The sequence below is a fragment of the Archocentrus centrarchus genome, chromosome 20 (genome assembly GCF_007364275.1).
Source record: "Archocentrus centrarchus isolate MPI-CPG fArcCen1 chromosome 20, fArcCen1, whole genome shotgun sequence".
Lineage (NCBI taxonomy): Eukaryota > Metazoa > Chordata > Actinopteri > Cichliformes > Cichlidae > Archocentrus > Archocentrus centrarchus.
The window spans coordinates 13940417-13962888 of record NC_044365.1 but is presented as its reverse complement, the minus strand read 5'-3'; the positions used below and the strand labels follow the sequence as shown (position 1 = coordinate 13962888).

Genomic DNA, 22472 nt, shown 5'->3' with positions numbered 1-22472 from the left:
TAGACAAAATGAATGTGCATGCAGGCTGGTTCACTGCAGCAGTGATTTAAAACAAAGAATGCTGAGTGTCATTCATAATCATGTTTTATGGATTTACCTGAACACACTGAATTCCAGTGTATACTGTATACAACAGAAGCCTGTTTCATTTAGAAATGCACTTTCAGCAGCAGGTGAGAGCTGCTCAGGGCTTAGAGAACCACCAAGACATCAGCTCACTGACAGGAGATAATGCTGACTACTTTCAATGAGCACTGCTCTCTTTTAGAACTTGAAAGCCACCTGATACTGTGTGATTCTTCTGCTGTTTTCATGCGTTTCCTCTTAAAAAGAGGCTTTTATGTGCAGCTGTGTATGTATTGATTCATCAGCAGAAAGACTTAGTTGGGGCTTTTTTTTGTCAGTTTCTTAATGTTCTTGTTGTTCACTTTATATTTACAGGCAGGCCAAAAGAAAATGCAATCTTAAAAAAAAAATCCTTCTGCCCTTATTTTTCTTTAATCTTGTCTGTATTGTGCTCGTGCCTCCAGGGTTCTCCTGGTGAGAGAGGTGCTGCTGGCCCAGGTGGTCCAATTGGCCTATCTGGTAGACCTGGCCCTCAGGGCCCCCCAGGTCCCGCTGGAGAAAAGGGAGCACCCGTAAGTATTATTTCTCTCCTGAAGCTTCATGTTTCTTGTCCTTTCTTTCATATGCAATTTTCTGAATATAATTAAAAGATATTGCTATTTTCCTCTAGGGTGAGAAAGGGCCTCAAGGTCCAGCTGGTCGTGATGGTGTCCAGGGTCCTGTAGGTCTGCCTGGACCTGCTGGACCTCAGGGCCCACCCGGTGAGGATGGTGACAAGGTCAGTTACAGTACCTACACTCAGCACCACCCATTTCATTCTGTTTTACCAGTTATAACAGTTATATCTGCATTTGTTACCTATCCATCTTCATAAAGTACCTAATTGTACCTTGACAGGAAGTGCTTGTTTTCTATTCTTACGTAAACTCCATTCTGCCATTTTACAAGACATTTTTTGTTTGTTTGTTTGTTCATTTGTTTGTTTGTTTGTTTGTTTTTTGTTTGTTTTTTTTGCTGAAATCATATTTTCAAAATTTGGTTCATTTTTTTGTGTTTTTAAAAAGAAACTAAAAAAAAATGACTTGGGCCATTATTTTAAGAGGGTTTTGATATTCAATCTAATTATTATTTTTAGTTTTTGTATTTGGCAGAACCATGGTCTGATATACCACTTTAATATCTAGAGCACACACTACTCAAAAGGTGCACATAGTTAGCAGTCCCAGGGGTTTCCCACAAACTGTTTCTGTCATTATCTTATATGATAAAGGTCAAAGTTAACAACAAGCTGCTTCAACCCTCAAGCCCTTAACTTGTCATGAGAATACACTCTCCCATGATTACTGCTACAGATAATGTCTGTTTCTGTAAAGCTTTCAATGATTTTGCTACAGTTGAAAGTAGCATGCCCTGCAACAGCCTTGCAGCCTGTTCAGGGTGTAGCCTGCCTCTCGCCCTGTGACAGCTGGGATAAGCTCCAGCCCGGGGTGTTTGGGCTTGAATTTGAAAATATGCAAATAAAGAAAGTACCAGCATTCACTGATAAGTATTTTTTATTGTTGCTTATTGTTGGCTGTGGGATGTGTTTTGGTTAAAAGTAAAATTTTGCAGGCATTTAGAGACAAAGCAAAGATGACATGAAAAACTGACTGTTTGCGTGTTTCGTTCCCAGGGAGAAGTTGGAGAACCAGGTCAGAAAGGCAGCAAAGCTGACAAGGGAGAACAGGTGGGTGATACTGAACATATGCATTTCTTCAAAATAAGAAGTATGTGATTCATGGGTACTTAGATTTTTCTTTGACATTTTGAGGATGTGGATTTTGGTGACAATATTTTTGCTGTGTATTTCAGGGTCCTCCTGGTCCAGCTGGTCTCCAAGGTCCTATAGGTGCTCCTGGTCCTGCTGTAAGTACTAAACCAGAACATGAAGTTGCATTCAGTTAAGGCATTAAACCTAAACCGGAGGTCACAGCAAAAATAATTACATGCTTGTTTTTGTGTTTTGTTAATAAGGGGGGTGATGGAGAGCCTGGTCCCAGGGGTCAACAGGGCATGTTTGGACAGAAGGGAGATGAAGGTTCCAGAGGTTTCCCTGGACCTCCTGGTCCTATTGGTCTGCAGGTTTGTACTGTAACTGTGAATACACATTATAAGCGCTAATATAGAGATGATCTTTTATACATTTTATACAGGTTTTTTGTTTTCATTGTTGCAGTACAACATTGGCAAAGTTGTGCTGCCATGGCATGTTAATGCCATTTTTTTTCTACAATTAATGTCAGTGATATGAAACAAAACAACATGAGGCAATGAGATTAGATAATAAATACAGCATTTTGTTGTGTAGAGTGAAAGCATGTTTTTATATGACATGCAATAATCTCTCAATGCCATTTTTGGGAAGTATGCTACAGTAAAGACATTGGCACAACATTGCACCTTTGTGACCAGATATGCTGCCATCCTATTTTTGCAGCTTGTTTTAAGGAATGTCAGATTTTTATAGACTTACTTCCTACTCTGCTGCAACTAGACTTTGTTTAACTCATCAAGGGATAGCAATTCTTTGTCCACAGTCTTGTAGCTGTGACACTGAATGTGGAGAAACTCACATATTATGCATGATAGAATATGCAACAAAGCTACAGGAATCCTGTGTTGAAGTCTTTAGTAACGGGTTAATGGCATAATTAGAATCATTAGAGATACTAACTGGTTTCCAATACCACTGTAGCACAGGATGAAACAAAGATTAATAGAAGAATAGAAGAAGGTGACTGCAGAATATATATATATATATATATATATATATATGTCTAATGATGACAGATGTAATAGTCAGACTCATTTGCCTCCCTTAACTACACTGTGACCTTCATGTCACACAATAATGCTACAGTGGGAAAAAAAAAAAGTAGACACATACAAATCCGTCTTTACACCATGGCTTATGCAGTTTAATTGGATCTGGAGTGTACCGTATAGCGACCTTGCTTTAACCTGCAACGATTGCGCCTTTCACCTCCATTCGCTGGCAACATCCTTTTTTTATTCATCACAGCCTGGCTTCTCTGTGCGGTGTCAGTGAGGCCTGCCAGTGTGTATAATGCAAAATCATTATTATCAGTGCCATACTTTTCTTTTGTATGTTATTCATTGGTGAGCGGTATTCATCCAAGGACATAGTTTAGGACAGACTGAAATTATCTGGGGCCTTTGAAAAACAAAACACTTTGACACAAAAAGGTGCACATAAACCAAACTAGCCTTAATGATGTTTTGCTGCACTATGATAATATCCTAACGAGGTGGGACCTTTCCCACAGACATAGACCATTTCTTTATAATTATCTGTTTATTAGTAATCAGCATCTTAAGCTAAACATGTTAGGTGTTCACTGCAGAGATTGGGGTCATTGTCTTGATGAAATTACATAGACTACTGTTCATCAATCCAAGGTGCTATCCTATCTCTGCAGGATTGTTTTCAATGGACTTTTAATTGGGAGTAATTCACTTCCCATCACGATTCCATTAATTGCGTGGACCGACCTGCTCCAACAGGCTGGTCCTTATTGAGTATATTCACTATTCTACATAATGAATAGCACTGTTAATGATCTTAGACTAGAGGAGACCTTTACATGGATTATATTACTCAGCACAGGAGCCATTAGCATGCCTCTGCAGACAGTTTTTTTGGCACCCAGTGAACACACACATGCTTAGATGTGTGCATGCACAAACTTAAAACAGTCAGCAAAGAGTTGCCGTCTGTATTTAACATAATGTGTAGAGGAATTAATTCTTTGATCCTCCCCCCAGCAAAGCTACAGCATTCACTCAGAATCCGCACCTTCTAAACCACACAGAAGCAAAGCAAGTTTCAGCTGCGATATCATGGCAATTACCGGTAGAAATGTCACAGATCAAACACACATCTGAGGTCTTGACCATGCTTCTCATTTTACATGCGTGAGTGAGCCAGATTTATGCCTGCACCTTTCAGTAAAGACAGACAAGTCACTGACTGCAAAAAGGAATGGGAAATAATAGATCAGTATTGTCTTACATGTCTGCAAAGCTGCGAGCAGAATTGTAGAATAAAAACATGGCACCTTGACTGAAGAATCCATAAAGGGGCTCAACCCATCTTTTTGCTCAGACAGCAAGTGTGTAACATAGAGTCTAACCAAATCAAGCCTTTTAATGCAGCAGTTTTTCTTGACCTTGCCCTGCATATACTCATTGAATATTTCATTGAACAGACAATAGGGCTAAACAGCAGTTAAAAAGGAATTCTAGTCATTACCTTTTGCACATTTGGCTCACAGATACATTTAATAGTACATCACTGCAACTTATTCTCACAGTCAAAGCAAATCTTAAGCAGCATCAGCTGTTGTGACTACAGTTAACAGCTCTTGATTGTTCTCTTTTCTAATAATATTGTCCTTTTTTTCTTTTTGTTTGTCCACAGGGTCTTCCAGGACCTCCTGGTGAAAAGGGGGAGAATGGTGATGTTGGAGCCATGGTAAGAGAAACAGCACTCATTATTTGTAAGTGTTCATAGGTTATTATTATTTAATACACTGTAACAACTCTGCAACTCTTTCCTGCAGGGCCCTCCTGGTCCACCTGGTCCCAGAGGTCCTCAGGGTCCTAGTGGAGCTGATGTATGTACAAATAACTTTCATGCTGTGCCATATGCATGCTAGACTGTGACATAGACTAGTTTTTCTTTAGGTTTCACTTCGCTGTTTCACTTACTTTGTAAGGCCGGTATATCGTTACTTGTCCTCTCCTAAGGTGATAGATGATGATTTATCTCTTTTATGTCCTGCTGCAGGGTCCACAAGGTCCTCCAGGTGGTGTGGGCCCCATGGGATCTGTAGGTGAGAAGGTAAGAGTCAAAACATGGCACCCCAGTGTGTTCTGCCTGCACTGAAGGATGTTGGGCACTGAGACTGAATCTCTCAGACTTTCCAGACAACCTCAGACAACCCACTCGCCCCCATTTTCATTTCAGTATTTTTTTTTGAGTTAGTGCTTTGACACAATCTCTTTTTTACAGCACTTCCAATTAAATGTGTGTATTTTGCTGTCATTTGGCACATGGCTGCGCTATTGATACTGATTGTTATTTAAGAACTAGGTACTGTAGTTGTGGTTTAAATTCAAATGTGTCTGAATTTGAAAAAAAATGTATTAGGTTGAAGATTTATTTGTTTTGACACTGACATTTGTCTAACCACAGGGTGAGCAAGGTGAGGCTGGAAACCCGGGACCACCTGGAGAGCCTGGAACTAAGGTAAATGAGCCACCGTACTTATCAACACACATTCAATATTTCACTGTAGATTATCTATCTTTAACGTGCTACTCAACCTTAGTGATTGTAGAGCATCTGTAGGGCTCTTCTTTAAAAAATAAAAACAAAAACGTTATATTGTCTAACCTCACTTCACCCTTGATGTACGAACCATTGCGCTTGAATGCTGACAAGGAACAAGCCTTGATACCTTTAGGTATGTTTTCAACAAACTCCAGCATAATGAGGACGTGTTTTTGTTTGCCTATTTATGTTTTAGTTTGGTTTTTTTTGTTAGTGACACCGTGTATTCATCACAGTGAAAGTAATCGTTCTTCACATTTGAGCTGGCGGTTCATCTCAGCATGGCTCTTCTGCTTTGCGCCCTGTATCCACACAACCTGCCAAGCTGAGTCTCTTCCCAGACTCTTAAGACATAGGCTAATCACCAGGAGGCTGTGCCTGCTGGTTCTGACCTTATGAACAATGATCGCAGCTACTCTGAAGCAAGTTGCCTTCAAAACATCAGACATCCATGTTAATGCAACTTAAGTTATGATTTGTTCTTGTTGATAGTTACACTGGGGCTGTTGCACAGGAAAATGTGAGTGCTCTCCAATGCCATACTTTATTTTGTTTGGGGTTACTTTTAAAAGCTTTAAGATCATCAGCATACCATATTCATACGCTTGCCCTTGTTGTTGCCAGAGAAAAACACACTGATGATAGCTTTTTAGCTCTGCTGCTTAATGGATTGTTATTGAGGTACAACAGCAGATTGAAAAGATGGCCTGTTTTCAGTGGGAGGGGTAAAAGAGTGTGATTGCGAGCGTCGACAATGTCCTCTACTAGTTCCCCGCTGAATTGCTGGTGTAGGTGACAATTCCAAAGTTAGGGTGCAGTTCTTGTTTCCATGATAAGCAGTAGTGTTTGTACTGTATGTATTAGTGACTTTAAAATAACTCTAAATCTAAGATCTAACTTTCATCCTGTATGCTTTCATATACTTATTTTATACATAATTTTCATCAGGGAGGTTTTTAAAAATGTAACACATACGTAACAGTAACATCATATCTATCTATATAAGAGCTCATGTTGCTTAAAACATATGTTGACCATGCAGGGTCCCTGTCCGATCCCTGTCCCCCTGTTACCCACGGCGACATGATCTTTGGATCCAATTTCTCTCGGCGACATCTGACTGCTTGTCTGTTTTTATCGCCCCCATCCCATTCAGTGTGAGCTGCCTCTTGTGGAATTGATGTAATGAATGCCCTCCCTTGCCCTCCATCACTATAGGGACCTAAAGGTGAAAGAGGAGAGAAAGGAGAAGCTGGCCCCCCTGGAGCTGCTGGACCTGCTGGAGCCAAAGGACCCCCTGGAGACGATGGCGCAAAGGGCAACCCTGTAAGTCTGACAAATACTCTTGACATCTTTAAAAGAGTTTTTCAGGGCTGAATCACACAAGCAGAAATGTACTGCTCTAAAGGAAATATCTCCTACAGCCATAAGGCAGGCAATTTTAGCCTAGAACATGTTCAAGAGCTAAAAAGCCTTTTTATTGATGGAGATTATATTTTATGCCTGCATAGTAATGGGATGCAGTGAAGCCTTTTCTCAAAGATTTGCAACATCATCATTAAGTCCATCATATTTCCTTCAGAGGCTGTAACCAGGTACACCATTTCTAAATCACTGTCTAAATTACTAACCATGTCTTTAATGCGTGAATCCAGGGAAATTATGTCTTTTTTTTTTTTTTAAACAATGATGCATCTCATTTCTTTCTTGTAAAGGGTCCTGTTGGATTCCCTGGAGACCCTGGCCCTCCTGGTGAGCCAGGTGTGGCTGTAAGTATGAAATCTTCATGTTAACCCTATATAGACCCCTGAGTATATAACTCTGTTCCAAGTGGCTCATATTTAATACAAGAATTAAAGAATATGGTCCTTATAGATAGTTCCATTGTCAAACATATGTAACCTGCTCATGTCTTTTCTGCAGGGCACTGATGGAGAACCAGGAGAGAAGGGAGAAGATGGAGAGGCTGGTCAACCCGTAAGTTGACATATTTTTTTTTTACAATTTGGAATGAACAAATGACTGCATGGATATATATCATGTATGAATATCACTGTGGTACACTTTACAAGCACATCATATAAGGAAATCCTGTTAATAGTCAGCTACGTTGTCAGAGTGCTATTAGTATTTTTGGGGGTTTTAGATTATACTGTAGTACTCCACCACAAGTTTGCCTCCAGTAAAAGCTCTAATTATGTTTAGTGAGTAAATAATTTACACTCCAGCATTTTAATTCCTGCTAGTTACCTCATACACTTGGGTGTGGGGTGAATGGACTTATCTGCTTTGTATATTCATTAAGTATAATTAGAAATAAAAGCCAAATACTAATTTGCCAGCCCCGTGTAAAGTGCAACAACTCACAACTCTGAATATTTATGGATGTAAATGAACCTTTATCACTGCCAGAGAAAAACTCAACCAATGTTACATTTTTTTTTTGTTTGCTTGTTTGTTTATGAAGCCAGTTTGCATCTTTGAATGCCACAGTGAGAAAAATGTTGGTTAGAAGATGTGTTTATATATAATGTGAGCTTGGTGTGACAGTTCACCCTTCTTTGAGACAAAATGTACACAACATTTGTATTTATATGTGACTGTGCAGTCGTCTGAAAAATGAGCTGATTAAGTTCTTAGGACTGTGAATATTTACCAGTGCAAATGTTTAAAAAAAAAAAATACTCTGATTGCCTGCAATTAACTCAGAGATAATTGGATGAAAGTGTCTCAGAGAACACAGTGTGTATTATTTCAAGCAGTGCTGTGCCTCTCTCAACTTTGGGTTATGGCACAACTCTTATAACTATCTAGGGGTTTGAGTATTCCCAGACTGTCAATGCACGATCTGTGTTATTATCCTTCTGGCAGATGGACTTGGTAGATATTTAGTGACGCATGCTGCGCTCTCATCAAAATTCATAACCAGAACAGACTTACTTGTTAATGCAGACTCTTATATTGTGTATTAATAGCTTTCCTGTGTTTCTTGTTGGCTTGCTTGTTTTTCAGGGACCTCCAGGTCCATCAGGAGAAGCTGGCCCACCTGGACCTCCTGGCAAGAGAGTAAGCCCAATGCAGTTAAAACTAATTTGACTTAAGTGTTTGCATCACTGGTGTGGTTCCAGCAACGATCTAAGATCGACCAGTCTGATGGTCCCATTGTTAGCATTTCATCATTTTAAGTTGTTACGGTGTGAAATTTCTTGCTGACCAAAGCGTTTGTCAGCAATAACATCTTAACTCAACAAGCCCAACAAGCCCATGTATTACCGTGTATTACCCTGGTTTTAAAATAGATTGTTGGCATCGTGCAATGGCTCTGTAGCCAGTGGGCCAGTATTCTGCCTTGCCTCGCAACAACTCCTCCTCACCAGCTCAATTTTGGCAGTTAAGCTAGAGAGACTCATTTTCATTAAAAGTAGAGTGGGGAAAACAAAGTGGGAGATTTAAGGGGTCAAGGCGTTACGCTGTCTGCGAAGAAAAGCCACCCCAAAGCCTGTCGAGAAATGAACGTCAGGATGTGAAAATCATGAATCAATTTTTTTTTTCTTAGCAAGAAATTGAAAAGGCTTACTGAAAAAAAATTGCTGGGGGAAAAAAAAAAAAAAGAAGAAGCTGTGGGTTCCAAACTCCTTTATGTCCTTGTGGCAGAAAGAGCGAAGGCGAGAGACATATAGCAAGTCTGACAGACTATTGATCCATGAGTGCTGGACTGACAGGCAGAGCAAAACAAAAACATAACATGGACACGGTAAAGTTGTTAAGAGGTTATTAGAAGACTAGGATTGGCTTTAGGAGTGCCCATCAACAAAAATGAAATAAAGTTTTAATCGTTTGATTGTAACATGATGGAATTATCATGATGGAATTATCCTTTGAATTCATTTCATTTTTCATTAGCTGCATTTGACAGTGCTGATTGATCAGGAGAGAAATAAAATCAAGAGAAATATTAATGAGTAGATATTTGCCTGTTGGTGCAATTTTCTTACTTTGTTCTGAACCAATACATATAGACTAACTCCAAGCCCAACAATATAAAACTATACACCACAACTGAGATTTATCACCACTGAGATTTTGCCTGTGGCAATATGGGGTCTCTACTTAGGGGGAAACTTCTCAAGGTTACAAGTCTGTTTTAAGATTTAAAAAACATTTAGCCACATTAAATGCTAATGTGAGTAAGCAGATGTCCTTTATGTAGTTTACGAGGCTGAGACGTCGGTGAGAAATATCAAAGCCGGTAAACGGCTGAATGGAATGCGCACATCAAAGATTGAGCATTAACATATTTTCAATGCGAAGTGAAACTCCCAAGTCCACATGAAAATGAGCAGCTATTCTCCTCAGTTTGAAAGAAAAGTCACAATCTCAGGTGACTCGCCGCATTTCAAAGAAAAGCACCCGGCGCTCAATCCCACGGGATGAAAAAACATGTCACGCATTTATAAACCAGGGTTGATTGCTTTTCAAATATGTCCAGTGAAATTTATATTCTGAGTATTTAGCACGGTATCAGCATATGCTGCACCTTAATGGCCAAGGGATTATAGTTTGGATAAGGGCCATTTTTTTTTTCCCCACACAGGTCCTTGGTAATCCATGACAGGTCGCGCATACATAATTCCACCCTTTTTGTGTTTTCTCTACATTTGGCCTTTAAAAATCTGCAACCATCCTTAAATCATTTTCCGTCTCAGCCTGTGATTCATAATTAGTCAATTGAGCCTCTCCACAAATTTAGCTTAATTTATCCTGCTGATGCCTTAATGCTGGAAATTTATTCTCCTATGCTTCTTGACAAAAGAAAGATGGTAAAACTTATTAACCCCATTTGGCTTTAATCCTTTTTATTTGGGTTCAGGTCACAGCTTTTTTTAACTCAGTAAATGGAACCAATTTTATCTAATTAGAAACAACAATAATCTGCATGCTAAACACGTGACACATGACAAGGTTGCCAATGCACAAAAAAGTGCTTTGGCAACCTTGACACACACCTACATATTGACTCTGGCCGCTCTATATTGTGCCACTGTTTAAATGGCTCTTTGTGCTGATCAGGAGCCTGCCTCTTCATCACCAGTAAGAGGTACACATCAGGAGAAGATAAAAGCGCCAAGACAGGAGGCAAGCTCACATTATAGGCTCTCAGTCAATAGCACTCAGGCTGCAGTCGGCCAGATCAGAGTGGAATTTGGATGGAGAGTGGATTTGAAGAGGGAGACTGGACGTGGAGTTGAAAGAAATGGTCGTGGGCCTTGAAGAGCCTGACCAGGAAGATAAGATGACCCAACAGCTGTTGCTGTGATTGAAGAAGCCTGTGTCTTTTAAATGTGAATTTTTACATGGCAAGTTTTTGTGGGCAGATAAAGGCGAGTGTTGTGACACAACAGACCCAGTGAACACTGGATGACAAAGGAACATCCTCCCTGTTTGAAGAAAAAAAAAATCCGCTAAAAATGTATTAAGAAAGACAGTTGTTTGATGTTGGGAGACAATCTGAAAAAAATATCTCCAGTGATGTTTCCAGTCATGTCTCTATTGAGACTCAAGTATGCATGACGCACTGTTATACACAACTTGAAAAAAATGAACAGAATAACAAGTTAGTCTGTGAATAACTATGATATTCATTTACTTGTCTGTGCAGTCTTGTTGTACAGTTGGCTTGTGCTGATGTTCTGTTGCAATGCTGAAGCAGTGTACTATCATCCTCCTCAGGGACCTCCGGGGGCTCACGGTGCAGAGGGCAGGCAAGGAGAGAAGGGCGCTAAGGTAACAAAATCAATTCATCCTTTGCACAGTAGAGCCATCTCAGCAAGTCCCTCGGCTGTCCTCCTCCCTCACTGCCCCCACATTGTGGAATTTAAATCACAAAAACGCAGGAGTAATTTAATTTCCATCACAGATTAGATGGAAATTTATGGACACGGCCTATTTGAGTAAAACTAAAATTCACTTGTTTCCTCCATTGTTCTGTGGCTTAATTTCAAGGCCTACAAAGGAAGTCAAGGCTATTTATGTATAGCCCTCAGGTATTCTTGAGTTATCATGTGTTCCTCTTTTTAGAGTGAATCAGAGCTCACTGAAATTTTTCTTGAGTTCGCACTTGTACTCTAATTCCTTTGTTTCATCATTGTCTAAATGTACACATATACTCTGCTGCTTTGTGCATAGGCAGAATCATTTAACACCAGCTGGTGCTTGTAACAAAATGCCTTTCTCTTTGCTGTTCCACCCATTGTTTATGGACAAGTATGGATGCAAACTTTGACAAAAGAATATTTTTATGTATGCCACTAGTGCAGACTTCCTATACACTGCTGTTCAGTAATTCCTGTTTGACAGTCACTGTTAATGAATTACACTCTAAGATGTTCTTAAAACAGAGATTTGGCCTTAATTATCGGAATCATGAATCTCAAGCAGCTGTAATACACAGTGGTCATGATAAATTCAGTAAAGTACTTCTGACAGCATTGCAATAAGCCTTTAATCTGTGAGTGCCTTACAGCTCAGACATGATAGCTTATTTCCATGTGCTCTGTGTGGTCTGTTTGCATAATGATGTGTTTCCGATTACAGCTTGTCAGTATTCAGCTGTGGAACATGATGACTTTATGTTCTCACCAACTTCAGATGCAAACATTGCCAGAGTTACTACCATCTATTGGGCCTGTTCTGAACCTTATCTAAAGGAACAGGAGCAAAACTTTGATAACCCAGACTCTTTTTTTTATTTTATGTTATTTATTTATTTATTTATTTTTACTGGCCCTCATTTACCCAGTCTAAAGATGGCATACAGTCTCAGCATAATTTACAGCTCAAAACAGCCTGCAGCTGATTTCTGATAAAAACACTCTGAAGTGCTGAGTAGCTTCAGAAAAAAAAAAAAAACAAGCTATCAAAGGTTGTTTATGTGCTACAGATCCTTGATGCTGGCACACATTTTTTTAAATCTATACTGCTATATTACATGCTGCTATTACACATTAGGACTTTTGTAAATAAGCAACTATGCCACTGGTATTGTCATTAATTCGTAGTGACTGCTTCCAGGTTGTGCTTACCTAAAAACTGTGTATAATAGACTTCTGAAGCTGATGTTCGTATTTCTGTAAACGTCCTCAATTACTGAACAGATTTGACTATTTTATAAACCTGTATTTGGTCAGTTTCAGATAAAATAAAATTGTACTTAATTTTCCAAAGTATGAAGTATGAACAATGTATGAACTCTTGTATATTCACATACAGGGTGAGTCAGGTGTCGAGGGCCCAGCAGGTAAAACAGGACCAGTTGGCCCCCAGGGACCTCCAGGAAAGCCTGGTCCAGAGGGTCTGCGTGGAATCCCCGGCGCTGTAGTAAGTTAAAGCTTTAGCAATCATGCCTCCCTGTTCGTACAATATACTCCACTCCGAAGAGCATGCATGCATGCTCAAACTAAGACTCACACCCACAGTGGACAAACATTAAAAAAAAAAAAAAACCTACCACTAAAGCATGATGATAGACTTCATGGAATAATCAATACTCCCATTTGGCTTATACTTTAGTTTCGCTTGTTTATTCCAGCACACTTTTCTTCCCTGTTTGGGCTATTAATCATCATGCTGGGCACAGAAAATCAATGGCAGACCAGAGAAAATACAGCAGCCTATAATGCTCACTACAATTGAATGGCTTTTCACAGGGTGAACAAGGACTGCCCGGCTCCCCAGGACAAGATGGCCCACCAGGTCCTATGGTTAGTATGCATAGTCCCCCACTCTCTCTAGCTGTCCTACTATTGGCATTTATCTGCCTATCTAGAGTTGGTGTTGGCATTTTTTTCCTTGCTTCCAGACTGTCTTGCAGAAGTTAAGTCACGCTAAACTTAGTCAAGACTAAAAGTGGTAAACATGGAGAGCCAAACTTTCCACTGAAGATCTCATTTGTTTCTGGATTTGGCTGTTTCACAAAGATCTACACTATCCCCTTAAATAATGTCTGAAATGAATGGTTTTCATCTCTCTTTTTTCTTCTCCATAAAATGTGTAATTTTCAAGTCGGTTCTTTTGTTCCCTCTCATTTCAACACTTGAAGTTTTCTCTTCCTTTTCTTTGTCTTTATTGCCTCATTTTTTGTTTCATGTCTTATATCTTTATAGTTTTACTTGCACTGCCATGAGTTCTTTTTTTTTTTTTTTTTGTTCATCTCTGTGAAAATTGATTTTTAACTTCAGCTTTTGTTGTTCAGGGGCCTCCTGGTCTTCCTGGCCTGAAAGGTGACCCGGGTTCAAAAGGTGAAAAGGTGAGTGTAGCACTTTGTCCTTTGTCTCACTGTAAACTGGTTTAATTTCTCGTCTTCAAAATTGAAGATAACCCTGTAACTGGAGAGACGAACCTTTGAACAGTGATTTGGGGCATACTTCTACTTCTACCCAGCTTCCATGCCTTCGCAAATGATCCAAAGCAACACATCTTAGAACCGCACTATACACTTATAGTATTAACATTTAGATACCAAAGGTACAAAGTTTATGTCATAGCTTCTGTACGAGAACATGCCTTAAAGTGATTGAATATGTGGTTGAATGTGATGTATCACTCTAATCTGTCTAATCTTAGTATTTTCTTTGCTGCAACTGTCAAATTTGCTTGTGAAATATAACTGCAGAGGATATTCAGACAGCACACATTGCTCTATCTAAATTGCCTCCCACACACTGACAGGGTGGCTTGGGAGGGAAGAGTTTAAAAGCACACAGTTTAGGCACCATGTTGCATGTTGTGTATTTTTAATGCTGTCAAATTAGTGGGCCTGGTTAGAACTCACCTGTTTCAAATTAATCATGTATCTGTCTTGTGAACTGGCCTTGCTCGCGTTTGCATTTCCAGAGCAGTATGTGTTGTAAGAGAGACGTTTCAGTTATAATCCCTGAGGATTTGTACTGTAATGAAACTTCACCCTTCACAGCCTGCCACGTGCCTTTCAGTTTTGTGGATGAAAATAAGGTTGCTTTTGTCAGGCATCATTTTAAAGGTAGATTTCACGAAAGGTCATTACTGTAATCACTAGCTGTGACTTGTGTGTGTGCATTTGTTTTCATCCTGCAGGGTCACCCAGGTTTGATTGGTCTGATTGGACCCCCTGGAGAGCAAGGAGAGAAGGGAGACCGAGGTTTGCCCGGGCCCCAGGGTTCTCCTGGTGGCAAGGGCGACGGTGTAAGTGATTGATGACTCTATTCCCACACTGGCCCACAGGCCACTTGGCCTCCACCTCTTGCCATTTTTAGCCCATTTGCCCTTCTACTTTGACCACAGATCTTGCCACAGTCACTTGCTTTGGACTTAAACTCAGCTGCATTGCAGCTGAGCAGTGCAATGCACATCTCTTTACCCTTAATATCCTAACATATCTCATTGGATTAGTGATGCAAATTGCTTAAAATGTGTACAGAAACTTGTATAATCATGTCTCTGAGGTGTTTAAATCAAATCAACTCTTTAGCATCTAGAATATCAAAATTGTTGAAACGAACAACTATCTATTTTGAAGTTACATCATTTTTTGCCTTTTTTTTTTCTTATTATTTATGAACATCAATGCTAGTCCAGTTTTTCTTTGACCACTCATTAGCATTGTGGTCAGTTTCTGTATGTGTGACAGCTACTGTAATAATATCACACTGTGTGTTGTCAGGAATTGGTTTTATTCTGAGCCACATCATTAAAACTAGTTTCTGGTTTCTCCATTTAAATAAGAAGCAGTACTGAAAGGAGCACATGACAGCCTTCATCTGTTTAAAAATAAAAAAATAAACTGCAGGATCACTGAATGTGCTGCTCTTTACTGTTGTAGTCTTCAGCCTGCCCTCATTTAGTGATTTAAGGTGGTGCACTGGATAGAAATTTATCCTTATAAAAATATAATGTCTCCTTTTTTCAGAGCTGAAGAATTTAAATGTTTTTACTCAGATTACTATTTTTTCTTTAAGGCCTGGAAAGCAGTGTTTGCCCACTTTTGAGGGAGTTCTTTGAAGGTCCCTGGTTCACCTGTCATATTATTTTTTTTTAATGTCACTAATTATTCCAGGTTCACAGTAATTGTGTTGCCTGCATTGTTTTTTCATGTATGTATAACTAATACTTTGATTTCATCTCATAACAGGGGATCGCTGGAGCTTCTGGTCCTCTTGGTCCCCCAGGCCCCCCTGGTTTGCCTGTATGTCTTTTACTTATTCAGTCACTGATTTAGTTTTTACTTTCATAATCGCACAATTTTGCCAATTTGCTGTACTGTTTACTGTGTCATGCAGGGTCCTCAAGGTCCCAAAGGAGCCAAGGGTTCATCTGTGAGTAAAAGCCATGTTTCTAAAGATGCATTGGCACTGCAACAATAACTGACTACTTGAAAAGCAGCTTGGATAACATGTTTGTATTTCTTAAAGGGGCCCGCTGGTCCAAAAGGAGACACTGGTGCAATTGGTCCTCCTGGTCCTCCTGTGAGTATTTTAAACCCCTGCTGTTGTCTTTGTTTCCACTACCTTCAAATTGTTACACTAGCATTGTGCAAAATCTAAGGTCAGACATATTGCATGAAATCTAAAACACCTTACAGGGCCCACCAGGGGAAGTTATCCAGCCCCTGCCAATTCAGTCACCAAAGAGGACCAAGCGCTCCAGTGACATACAGTCAGATGGTATCACCATGGATTATGGTGAGGGTATGGAGGACATTTTTGGCTCCCTCAACAACCTCAAGCAGGACATTGAGCGAATGAAATACCCCATGGGCACACAAAACAACCCCGCCAGGACATGTAAAGATCTCCAGCTCTGCCACCCAGAATTTCCTGATGGTAAGTTTATGACCAGCAAGAGTTCAGCATTAAAAAAAAAAAAAAAAAAAGCTACAAGAACTTTCTGTTTACTATAAAAACACACCTGTGTTATTGGTGTGTTTCATCAGCCCATGTATCAGCACAGAGGAGGCAACAGACACAGAGACTCTCCTTATGTTTTCAGTAGTTGATGTTGGTCCTAACATGGATTATTTTAACAAACTGACTCTGAATTGAAAAAGTAAAACTAACATTCTTGTTGAAAACAGATCTGCCCAGAAAGATTTGAATTCATCAGTAAACTTTAATGTTTGGTATTTTTTTTTTATGCCTCTTTTTCTTGGAATGTCGTACTTCTCTTTGCCTTATAATTAATGCATGAATTATGGGCTCTCAGTTCTCTCAGTACATTTTGGGATTGTCAGCTTGTAAAGTAGACCACTTAAGCTGATAGACATAGCTGTCATTGCAGGAAGCACTGGTTTAGGTTTATTATTACTGTGTTACTTTCTTTGAGGTGCAAAATGTACCCTGGTTCAGGCATAAAAAGTATGGATATCTAGCTGTGTGGAAGCCATAAAAAAAAGCAGCAAAATTTACTTAAATAAAGAAATCAAGCACGCTAAATTGTGAAATGGAGCTTTATGCAATTTTCTGCGGATGTCAGTTGAAGAGGATATTTGACTGTTCTTGTTTCTCTTCAGGTGAGTACTGGATTGACCCGAACCAAGGCTGCTCAGGGGATTCCTTCAAAGTCTACTGTAACTTCACTGCCGGAGGTGAAACCTGCATCTATCCAGATAAGAAGTCCAATGGAGTAAGTAACTTTGGCTTTATTTATTATTTTAACCGAGCATTTCTAGTCATGATTGACTAGAAATGACTATTAAGCCATCATGCTAACCCAAGACAGGAACAGAAGGCACAGCACAAGGCTGTCATTCTTACAACAACCCATTCGATTTGCTGCAGGAATAAACTTGTACACATCTGATTTTGTGCAAACAACCCAAACACCACTGAAAGGCAAAATACTACCGAATATTCAACTCTACAGAGTTTGTGAAAATGTTTTTTCAAAGATATAAAAATACCAGTTTTATCTTCTGCTCCTTGATCATAACCTTTGATTCTTACCCTTTAAGCTCTGCTGTGTACAACAGACACACTCTCTGCATGATTCAAAACAAAATATTATGCCTGTGATAATGTAGAAATGTAGAATGTTAACAAACTCTGTATTTTTATTTTCCAAAGGTCAGAATATCTTCATGGCCCAAAGAAGTCCCAGGTTCATGGTTTAGTGAATTTAAGCGTGGTAAAATAGTAAGTTCTTTGTCTTCTTTCATCTATCTCCTCGAGCTCTAACTGAAACTGAAACTTATTCAGTCAGTTGTTTTTCTCTTCTTAATTTTCCCTCCTATGCAACATGATTTTGGACTTATAAAAAGCAAAAAAATGTGCTTAGTTTGAATTTGGCTACAAACTACAAAGTAGTCTCTTTAGGCAGCGATATACTGCCTCTAGCATTCCTGCTATGTTTCTGTCACCCCATCAAAGGCCCATTTTCACTTGCAAGTGTGCATTTATCACGCTTGCTGGATCTCCTGCAGTATGTCAGAACAAGGGCTGTGAAACAATCTGCCAAGTACTCCAGGTGGAGAGGCATTATTGTGTTGGTTTAGCAAACATTTTACCAAAAAAAATGCAAAAACATGCTGCCAGTTTGACCCTTTAGGAAAAAATTTACAGTGTACAACCTTGTGATTATTAAAAAAAAAAAAAAAAACTGGTCAAGCTTCTAACGTGAAACGCTTTCTGATTTGGAGGCCTGAACAACAACATGAAGTCTCGGTCAGTTTGACACACAAGTTGTTTGATCTCTGCCAAATTTGCAGATCTCTGCAAGAAGCCAAGAAGTCAGAATGGGACTTTTGGGGAGTAATGTAAATGTAACAGAAGTGCTGGAAGCAGTGCACGGCTTTACAAGAGGACCTTGACAGCGATAGCAGCCACATTTAGATCAGGCACAGATCTGCTTTTTATGGGTGCAGATATTGAAGTTTTCGTAAGCACTTGTTCAGACAGTAACACCACCCATAAAATTGTTACTGTTGAAACATTTCTATAGCTAGACCGTGCCATATGCACAACAAAGTATCACTAAAACATGAGCGTGAAGCCAAGGAGAATTCTTTGGAATAATAGCATTCCAACAATCTTCACTCTGCCCTTGGACAGTTAAAATCTCTTTGTAAACTTCAGCTATTTATTGTATTCAGAAATGAAAGAAACAAGTTTGCCCTGCTCCATCAAACTGGCATCATTGTTTGTTCCACAACAGCACATTTCAAAGTCTGACTGTGACAGAACATAATACAGCATCAAGGCATCAAAAGTGCAGTGAATCTCCTGGAACCGGACAGAGAGTGCTTTTAATGCACATGTTCAGACAAGATTTACGCAAAGTATCTGTCAGAACTGTGTCGTTTCTAAAGTCCTTGTGTCTCTACAAGCTTTCCAAAACGACAATAAAGTGTCTACTGTAAAACCATTTTCTAGTATTTTTTCATTGATACAAAATGCCCTGACTGTATGCTGCTGGAAAACTTTTAGAGCAGCCAGTTTGTTATATTCTAATCGATTAGATTTGATAACAAAATGAATTCAGCAAAAGATCATACTTCACTTACGCATATATTTTGTACATGTGTACAGATACTCTCTTCTCATAGAAATAATACATTAGAAACTTCTTCCATATGAATCATAATTCTTTAAACTAAGCATTTAGGTAAAGATTCCCCAGTAAGATTTGGAATTATTGCATACAGTAGTTTGAATGGATTTTTTTTTTATTTTTTAGAAATAAATACTCATAATTGCTGCTCTCTCTCTCTCTTTCCCCGACAGTTTTCCTATGTCGATGCAGATGGGAACTCAATAAACATGGTACAAATGACCTTCCTCAGACTACTGACAGCCTCAGCCAGGCAAAACTTCACCTACAGCTGCCACCAGTCTGTGGCGTGGTATGACGCCTCTAGCGACAGCTACGATAAGGCGCTGCGTTTCTTGGGCGCCAACGATGAGGAGATGTCCTACGACAATAACCCTTTCATCAAGGCCATCTCAGATGGATGCGAGGTAAGCCCTGTCAGTTTTAACCTAACCAGGTAAAAAATAAGGTCAAAAAATGATTGAGGTTCATTTCTGGTGAACACTGAGGATTTTCATGTTTTAAATGAAAGATAATGAACATTCCTGCTTTGACTTACTATAATCTGTTTTTTATCTAATTGCACTTGTTGACCAGAACTATTACTATTGCAATCTGGTAAAATATTCCTCCTACTAGCAGAGTTTTCCCAGTAGCTCAGTTCTGTAAGATGTAAATGAAATGGCTTTATAATCAGCTTACAATATGAACACACATGAGAAGGTCATTCACCCTTTATTTTTCTCATATTTTTCTCATCTGATCACTTCCTCGTGTTCCTCTCTCTCTTCTTGCAGACAAGGAAGGGCTACGGAAAGACTGTGATGGAGATTAATACTCCCAAAATTGATCAGGTTCCAATTATTGATGTCATGTTGACTGACTTTGGGGACCCTAACCAGAAGTTTGGGTTTGAAGTTGGGCCTGTCTGCTTCCTTGGCTAAATAGAAATGAAAAAGTAAAATAGGACTTGATGGGGCCTGCAAAGAAAGTCACGTTGAGACATTCTGGGTACTACCAAACCCCATTTTTAGCCCCCCACCCTTTTCCATGCCACATGCAAGTTTTGAATAAGAGATGGTGTAGCAAACATGTCTTTCCACGTATGTATGTGTAACCCAGGAAAATACTTGTTGCCCTTGTGGGGCTTGAACCACACGACTTAACCACGTTACGGAGCAAAGGTGAAGGACATTCGAAGGTGTGGCAGAGGAGGGTGAATCGGAGTAACCAAGGGAGGAGGTCGGGCGACATAAGGGGACACACATCTCCTCTCTGGATTCTCCAGGTGCTGTATGAAAACAACAATAACAATGGTGCTTGTTCAAAACACACACACAAAAAAAAAAAGTATAAAGAGGTGCTAAGAAAGAAGGTGTATTTTGCTAATTATAAAATACTGTAATTATTATTTTGTACAAAACTTTTATTTCTAAATCCACTTTCAAAACTTGCATGTGTATCAGATTTTTTGCTTTTGGCTCTTTAATTTCAATGTTGGTTTAAAGACATACAGTAAGTTAAAGACATCATGAAATCAAGTAAATTTATAATTCTGTCTTTTTTTTGTTCAACACATACTGTGTACATGTCATGAAGAAAATAAAAGTGAGCATTCAAACAGTTCTCTATTGCTAAATTAGACTGTATGCCCTTTGTATATATTGACAGTCCAAAGCTTGAGGTTACTTACTGTTTTGCCCTTGTGACCATAGGTGAAACAACTGGAAGTATTGCACCAGCACTCATATGACAACATCTCCCACTAATGTTGTGATCCTGTGCTAGTAGGAAGCAATCATGCCATTCATTTTCTTTTATTTAATTCTATTTTTCTGTTAGTTGTTTTTTTTTTGTTTTTTTAATTTTCTGACAGGCTTTCATTTTGGTTGTATACCTCAAACTTTCTTGATAACCTTTAAGATGCAAGGTTGCTATGCCCTGTATATACCTTGGTTAAGCAATTAAGTTTATATATATTTGGGTGGGGATTTTTTTTAAAGAGAGAAATACATTAACTGTTAGAGATCCACTGTTCAAATCCTTCTGTGAATGCAATGAGAATCCCTTTCAGTCACCCATTTTTGTAACTAAGATGAGAAAATGTTTTAATGTGCTTTTTATAGTTCATTTAAATATTAAAAACCGGATTCTAAACAACAGTGAACTGAATGTCTCAATAGTTTGTGTAAGATGATTTTGGAGAAGATCTACCTACTGTATATGTGAAATGCTTTAAATCAAGGATATGTTCATTCAACTAAGACTCTGGGCTGGTGCAATTCCATCTCTTGAACCCAATAAAGTACCATCTTACAGTAATTTCCTTTCATTTGGAGTATCTGAATGGAAACCGAAAATGTCTTTTATTTGCCACAAGATGGATGAAAGAAAGACTTACCTGCCTTCATATTTAAATATGTCAATCTCTGCTGCTTATTTACCCCTGGTTATGATCAGGGTGTGAAATTTAAGCTATATTTCACAATAATGCCTTTGAGAAGCACATACACACACACACACACACAGTAACACTTTTAAGTCCGGGAAATGCACTTTATTTCATTCAGTTGGAGGGAAAAGAAATCTGGGCTTATTATACAAAAACTGATGTAAAGACTGCAGTGAGTGGGGCTGAATTTTAGACTATTATTCTTTGCATATAGATGCTGAGTGCAATTTGCTTGGGGGGATTCTCTCCCACTGGTCTATGTATCCATGCCTCTCCTGAATTATTTGCAGCCCTGGAGGGGAAAGAATTTATCCCCTCCCCAAAGTGATTAATGGCATTTTAACAATAGATATGCCTAAATATTTCATAATCTACCCATATCCATGCATGGTTTTTCAGTATCCTGCCAAATGTATTATTTCAGTGAAAACTACAGCTAGCTAAATGAAAAGGATTTAGAGCAGTAGATCATCCTATTTTGGACACTCACCCATTCATATGAATGGGTGAGAGTGTCCAAACTTTTGACTGGTACTGTACATTACTGCTGAGAATGAGGTTACAATCTCGTTTCACCATCAAAGCATTTTCTCTTGTTTTTCTTATCTGATGAGTAAGAACACAGTGATGTGAAAAAAAAAGATTTCACAGCACTTTGTGCAATCCTGTGAAAAACAGTAGCTAGTAGAACTACCTTCAGCAACAGTAATTTTCAGTGCTCATTGTCTGTATGACTTTGTCAGTCATACAGTTCATACAGATCAGTTCATTAAGGTTCACAGACATTTATTTATGCAAAGCTCTTTTAAGGTCCTGCCACAGCATTTCAGTCTGGTTGAGGTCTGAACTTTGGGCTATTGCAACATTGATTGATTTTCCTCTTTTTCAGCAATCTTGTTGTAGATTTACTGGTTTGTTTGGGGTCATTGTCCTGTTTCATTACCCAATTTTAGCCAGGCTTCAGCTGTCAGGCAGATGGCCTCACACTTTGGTATACGTTGG

At 39.1% G+C, this 22472-nt stretch overlaps 1 protein-coding gene across 5 annotated transcripts in view; it reads left to right on the top strand.

Moving 5' to 3' along the window:
• Positions 1 to 21340, top strand: part of col11a1a (collagen, type XI, alpha 1a) — a 73020-nt gene extending 51680 nt beyond the window's left edge. For 3 of the 5 annotated variants that reach the window (XM_030756261.1, XM_030756260.1, XM_030756259.1), the window contains 26 exons: positions 531 to 638; positions 737 to 844; positions 1739 to 1792; positions 1918 to 1971; positions 2080 to 2187; positions 4547 to 4600; positions 4689 to 4742; positions 4916 to 4969; positions 5324 to 5377; positions 6680 to 6787; positions 7177 to 7230; positions 7385 to 7438; positions 8474 to 8527; positions 11192 to 11245; positions 12731 to 12838; positions 13168 to 13221; positions 13713 to 13766; positions 14573 to 14680; positions 15627 to 15680; positions 15775 to 15810; positions 15907 to 15960; positions 16077 to 16317; positions 17004 to 17116; positions 17557 to 17625; positions 19213 to 19446; positions 19816 to 19962. In XM_030756261.1, the coding sequence (XP_030612121.1) occupies positions 531 to 638; positions 737 to 844; positions 1739 to 1792; positions 1918 to 1971; positions 2080 to 2187; positions 4547 to 4600; positions 4689 to 4742; positions 4916 to 4969; positions 5324 to 5377; positions 6680 to 6787; positions 7177 to 7230; positions 7385 to 7438; positions 8474 to 8527; positions 11192 to 11245; positions 12731 to 12838; positions 13168 to 13221; positions 13713 to 13766; positions 14573 to 14680; positions 15627 to 15680; positions 15775 to 15810; positions 15907 to 15960; positions 16077 to 16317; positions 17004 to 17116; positions 17557 to 17625; positions 19213 to 19446; positions 19816 to 19962 (2244 nt within the window). Of the gene's footprint in view, positions 1 to 530; positions 639 to 736; positions 845 to 1738; positions 1793 to 1917; positions 1972 to 2079; positions 2188 to 4546; positions 4601 to 4688; positions 4743 to 4915; positions 4970 to 5323; positions 5378 to 6679; positions 6788 to 7176; positions 7231 to 7384; positions 7439 to 8473; positions 8528 to 11191; positions 11246 to 12730; positions 12839 to 13167; positions 13222 to 13712; positions 13767 to 14572; positions 14681 to 15626; positions 15681 to 15774; positions 15811 to 15906; positions 15961 to 16076; positions 16318 to 17003; positions 17117 to 17556; positions 17626 to 19212; positions 19447 to 19815 lie in introns of all 5 variants that reach the window. The other 2 variants (XM_030756262.1, XM_030756258.1) reach the window with 1 other exon arrangement.
• Positions 21341 to 22472: the final 1132 nt, after the last annotated feature.